At 35.6% G+C, this 6153-nt stretch overlaps 1 protein-coding gene across 1 annotated transcript; it reads left to right on the top strand.

Moving 5' to 3' along the window:
• Positions 1 to 561: 561 nt before the first annotated feature.
• SCG2 (secretogranin II) lies at positions 562 to 5928 on the top strand. Its single transcript, XM_044240861.1, has 2 exons — positions 562 to 700; positions 3636 to 5928. Exon 2 carries the CDS (start codon positions 3650 to 3652, stop codon positions 5504 to 5506), a length of 1857 nt encoding a protein of 618 aa, XP_044096796.1. The 5' UTR covers positions 562 to 700; positions 3636 to 3649; the 3' UTR covers positions 5507 to 5928.
• The last annotated feature ends 225 nt before the right edge of the window (positions 5929 to 6153 follow it).

The raw sequence follows: 6153 nt of genomic DNA, 5'->3' as shown, positions 1-6153 counted from the left end.
ATACTGAAGCTCTAGTGCAAAATTCCAACTCATTAGAGCCTTAAAGTTTATTATCATATAAAAAAGAGAAAAATTTCTTTTCTATTCAAATAAATGTGAGTTTGAAAACACTGCTGCTTCTGTTCATGATATGAAATATGACTTTTCATATTCATAATGTGCCTTCCATTCCTCTTGGAGTATACCAGGGAATGGTAATGTAATTTCTTTGTGGGCAATGTAGAAAAAAAGTCCTTGTGTGTAAAACTTTTTTTATAAAGACACAAACAACAGCAACTAGAAACACTTATCACAAGATATTAGAACACAGACGGGATTATATTTCAATTAGCCATGTCTGTCTGACAGATTTCTTTATTTCTAAGGGAAATTGTGCAGAGTACTTTATTTCAAGCCTCAAAAATTTTGATGGAAAAAAAAACCTGCAATTTTTGCCACGAAAAGACAGGTGGCGTAAGCATGCAGCACTTTCCCACCCCTTGAACATATAAAATGATTATTTTCTCTCTGTTCTTTGAAAAAACTCGCTTGTGCTCGGGTTTGTGTCTGAGCCCGGTGACGTCAGTGTGGCAGTGCGGAGTCAGGCGCGGCGGCTCCCTATAAGCCGAGGAGCTGTCCGGGTGCTGAAACGGCCCCGAGCAGCTCACCGGGCGGACTGGGAGGAACATGCTGTGGACCTCCTCTGCCATATAAAAAGGAGGTAAGACCGCTTTTCCATTCAATTTACTGGAAAGTTCTAAATTGCGTGTTTTTTCCTTAATTCCTAGCTAAAAAGAAAAAGACTGTTTGTCAATCTTATATGTATAGAATAACTGAATAACAACCTGCTGCTCTTCAGCCAATGTAAGGACACTATATATGTACATATAGAATTGAATCTATGATTTATACCGCTTGCTGTTGGATATTTATAACCATCATGCTATTTGGATAACCATATCTAAGAAGTGTGGAAAAGTTAAGGATTTTAGTGTCAATACCCATATTAATGTAAAGTTAACTAAGCCTGATATTGTTTCTTTCCTTAATGTATTGTTTCTTCTCTTAAAAACTAGATACAAAGCCAGAGATATAATTTATATGTTTAATATTATTAGCAGTAGGTTTCCAATCATTTGAAGGCTGTTAAACACATTAGTCATAGAGACAACCAATTTTGGAACTAGTTCTTCTTTTTTCCTCTGACCTCAGAATTAATAAACTATATAAAATTATTTTCTGAACTGATATGCTCTGAAAGGGCTTATATTGTTATTTCCTAGTTTTAGTCCCAGGAAAGAAAGATTAGAATTATCTTGAGAACAATTTTTTTTTCTTTTATTCAGGGTGCAATATTATCTTGGGTTAGAGTTTGGGTATGACTGTGAATTACAGAGAGTTGATAATTTTGAATTACCATGAGCAAAACCTTTATAACTCTGTAAGCTATTATTATTATGTTTTGGTTGAAAGGGGTTGTGAGGTTGTAGAATATTTTGTTGAACAAATGGGACATGTTTCTTTTTTCTGTATCTTAACTAGTGGAATTGCTCAAATTAGATATACCCCCCCTGGATTTGTCAGGGTTCCAGTCTTAATTTCAATAGAATAGACGTTTTAGCTTACAAAGCAGTAGTTCAAATTGTACATAGGATATTAGAGCTGTTGAAACCTTCTTCAGTATATAGAAGAACTGCTACCTGGGAAAGAAATCCCTTGAGTCTTACTCAAAGGCAATAACTATGTCACCCAAACTGAAATCTTATATATAACCAGAGGATAGCGTATATTAGGCTGTGGTTTAAATACCTGCATTAAATATTCTGCCCCAATTCCATAGGAAAGCCAATCTACAAGATAAAGATCTTTTATAAGATAATGATTTTAAAGACAAGCACGTAACTCATGTTAAGAATACCCTAAAATAATGGTTTTGAAGAAAATAAGTTCACTAAGGTTCTTAAAATTACTATTTCAAATGCCAATGTTGAAAATAGATAAAAATAAATTCATCCTGAAAAAATATAAAGAAGAAATTATAATGTATGTTTACTTAAATCTAAGAATCTATGAATAAAATTTCTTATTGTAAACAAATTCATAGTAAATATTTCTGAAGTTTTCTCTGACATGCCTTTAAAGATATTTTTCTTTCAGTAAATTAAGTCTAATTAATAGAAATTATTTCAATGATTATATGCATTTATGCTAAAGAAATTTCTTTAACTGCAACCACTGTTAGGGTCTAAAAACTGAAAGCATTACTTAAATACCAAATGATGAAAAATGATATTTTCTACAATTGATATCTAAGCTAACAGAATATCATCATACCCACTAAACTAAGCTTATATGTCACAAAATCATGATGCAAGTAAGATATCATGAACAAATTTGTGAGCTTTCCTCATATTTATTTGCAAAAAACTGCAAATATTAAAATACTCTTTCAATGTTAGCAAGCTGAATGTAAAACATGTAAAAAACAATCCCCTTGCTAATTCATACGTGAGATTATAAAGCATTGGAGGAAAAAGTGAATGAAGACTTTTAAGTAGGAAGAATTCAACATATCGTCTGTGTTTATCTAAATTGGAAGTTACATAGTGGTTATTTTAAGATTTTCTAACAGTATGAGTCATTTAAGATTTCACAGGTCCACACCAAAATAGACACAGACATAAGTCAAGCTGCATCTGAACACTCACAAGTTCAGAAATAGACTGGTTAAGAAAACTTATGTTCTCTCTGTAGCATCTGTTATTATTTACTATGCATTCTTGAAGGCTGATGAAAAATATAACTATGATTGCATTTTGCAATACAGTCACAAATAAAATGATTAGTAGAAATATGGAACACAAATATTTTAAAAGTTTACTTTTTCAGTAAATTTACACAGAAACTTACTAGGTTAGCCTACTAGCTGGGACCAGAGAATGTTCTGGAGGCTATTAAGATACAGAAATTTTAAAATTGTCAGTTGGGTTTGGTGTCAGAGTGAGAATACATTATTTCTGAAGAATGTATGTATATAGACCATCCACAAGTATGATACAGTATGATTGACATTAAGATGCTGTATTACTTCATCATATATAATATCACTGCTGTGGTATTTCTACAACAAAATTAGATGGACATTTCAGGAACTAAACCACATGATTTTTTATACAACCATAAGGAAATCTGTGTGTGTGTGTGTGTGTGTGTGTGTGTGTACATGCACGTTTTAAATTAAACCAACTATTTTTTTTTTTTTTGGCCAATGATTTTAATAAGAATGTCATACAAGAGAACTAAAAATCAGCTTAGAAATTTTTTATTAAACAGCGAATGCATACTAAAAAACTAACTACTTGTTTTGTAAATTAAAAAATAAAATTTGAGAGACCTGATTATCAGTGTTTTTGTTATTATTTTAGCAAAGTGAATGCCATGCAAACTTGATGCAGTTGAATAACAGTTGTGCTAGATTCTTGTAGTTAGTATGTGGGGGTTATATAGGAAATATGTATGGCTTTTAAAAAGAGTCATTTTAAGTTTAATGTGAAATAATGTCTGCTATATGTTTTCCCTCAATGGTCAGTTACTTCTTTTGCTATAGTATCTTCTAGTTTTTCATTTCTATTAACTCATATTTTCTATGCTTTAAGGACATCTTTCAAACATGGCAGAAGCTAAGACTCACTGGCTTGGAGCAGCCCTATCTCTCATCCCTTTAATTTTCCTCATTTCTGGGGATGAAGCAGCTTCGTTTCAGCGAAACCAGCTGCTTCAAAAGGAACCAGATCTCAGATTGGAAAACGTCCAAAAGTTTCCCAGTCCTGAAATGATCAGAGCTTTAGAATACATAGAAAAACTCCGACAACAAGCTCACAAAGAAGAGAACAGCCCAGACTACAATCCCTACCAAGGTGTCTCTGTTCCCCTTCAGAAAAAAGAAAATGGGGATGAAAGTCACTTGCCAGAAAATACAAGGGATTCCCTGAGTGAAGATGAGTGGATGAGAATAATACTTGAAGCTTTGAGACAGGCTGAGAATGAGCCTCAGTCTACACCAAAAGAAAAGCCCTACGCCTTGAATTCAGAAAAGAACTTTCCAATGGACATGCCTGATGATTATGAGACTCAGCAGTGGCCAGAGAGGAAGCTCAAGCACATGCGATTCCCTCCTATGTATGAAGAGAATTCCAGGGATAACCCCTTTAAACGCACAAATGAAATAGTAGAGGAACAATATACTCCTCAAAGTCTTGCCACACTAGAGTCTGTGTTCCAGGAGTTGGGGAAACTGACGGGACCAAACAACCAGAAGCGTGAGAGAGTTGATGAGGAACAAAAACTTTACACAGATGATGAAGATGACATCTACAAGGCCAATAACATTGCCTATGAAGATGTGGTTGGGGGAGAAGATTGGAACCCAGTAGAAGAAAAGGTAGAGAGTCAAACCCAGGAAGAGGTAAGAGACAGTACAGAGAATGCAGAAAAAAATGAACAAATCAATAATGAAGTGAAGCGCTCAGGGCAGCTGGGCCTCCAAGATGGAGATGTCCGGAAGGAGAGTAAAGACCAACTCTCAGATGATGTCTCCAAAGTAATTGCATATCTGAAAAGGTTAGTGAATGCTGCAGGTAGTGGGAGATCACAGAATGGGCAGAATGGGGAAAGAGCAACCAGGCTTTTTGAGAAACCACTCGATTCTCAGTCTATTTATCAGCTGATTGAGATCTCAAGGAATTTACAGATACCCCCTGAAGACTTAATTGACATGCTGAAAACTGGAGAGAAGCCAAATGGATCTGTGGAACCAGAGCAGGAGGTTGAACTTCCCGTTGACCTAGATGACATCTCAGAGGTCGATGTAGACCGTCCAGACCTGTTCCAAAATAAAATGCTCTCCAAGAATAGCTATTCCAAAACACCTGGTCGAGCTGTGGCAGAGACCCTACCAGATGGGCTCACTATTGAGGACATTTTAAATCTTTTAGGGGTGGAGAGTGCAGCAAACCAAAAGCCTCCATATTTTCCTGGTCAGTATAACCGAGAGAAAGTTCTGCCAAGACTCCCCTATGGTCCTGGAAGATCTAGAGCAAACCAGCTTCCTAAAGGTGCCTGGATGTCAGATGTGGAGAACAGGCAAATGGCATATGAAAACCTGAATGACAAGGATCAAGAATTAGGAGAGTACTTGGCCAGGATGCTAGTGAAATACCCTGAGATCATGAATTCTAACCAGGTGAAGCGAGTTCCAAGTCAAGTCTCATCCGAAGATAATCTACAGGATGAGGACCAAATCGAACAGGCCATCAAAGAGCATTTGAATCAAGGCAACTCTCAGGAAACTGACAAACTGGCCTCGGTAAGCAAAAGGCTCCCTGTGGGGCCCCCAAAGAATGATGATTCCCCAAATAGACAGTACTTGGATGAAGATCTGTTAATGAAAGTGTTGGAATACCTCAACCAAGAAAAGGCAGAAAAGGGAAGGGAGCATATTGCTAAGAGAGCAATGGAAAATATGTAAGAGTTTTCATTAATTGCCCTACTTTATTCCTCCAACCCCAAGAAAACCCCAACATTTCTCTTTAGTGTGTTGACTTCTATCCTGTTAACACTGTAATATCTTTAAATGATGTACAGGCAGATGATTCCATTTCACTGGGGTATCTGCTTCACTTACTCTGAGCTGTTCTCTTGTATATGGATATGTGTCAATGTTATGACTTCTGGATAAAAAAAATTAATCATATCCCTTATTCAAGAAAGATATCTGTGATAGTGTTTATAGTGTATTTATTGGCTGTGGCATTGTTGATGCTCACTTATGATAAAGAGTGTCCTACAATTTTCTTGAAAGTTTTTAATATTTATTGAATTATTTTGTTACTGTCTGTAGTGTTTTGTGAAGTTCTGGAGCAAAAAAAAAAATAAAGCATTACAAATATATAGTTTTATTCACAAGGCCTTTTCTATTCTGTGTTTAATTGTTGATTAATAAATGTTATTTCTCGACAACTGTGGACTATTCATTCTGGAAACCAGAGACAAGGACTATGGAGCCCAAAGAGAAGATCTTTATCTTCCACAGCCAATCCAGGTAAGAAATAATTGTAAACATATTATTATGCTATGTGTTTATAGAATGCAATGTCCTCTAACAGCCCACTGCTT

This window comes from Neovison vison, chromosome 3 (assembly GCF_020171115.1).
Source record: "Neovison vison isolate M4711 chromosome 3, ASM_NN_V1, whole genome shotgun sequence".
Classification (NCBI taxonomy): domain Eukaryota; kingdom Metazoa; phylum Chordata; class Mammalia; order Carnivora; family Mustelidae; genus Neogale; species Neogale vison.
This window is presented reverse-complemented; position numbering and strand designations above follow the sequence as displayed.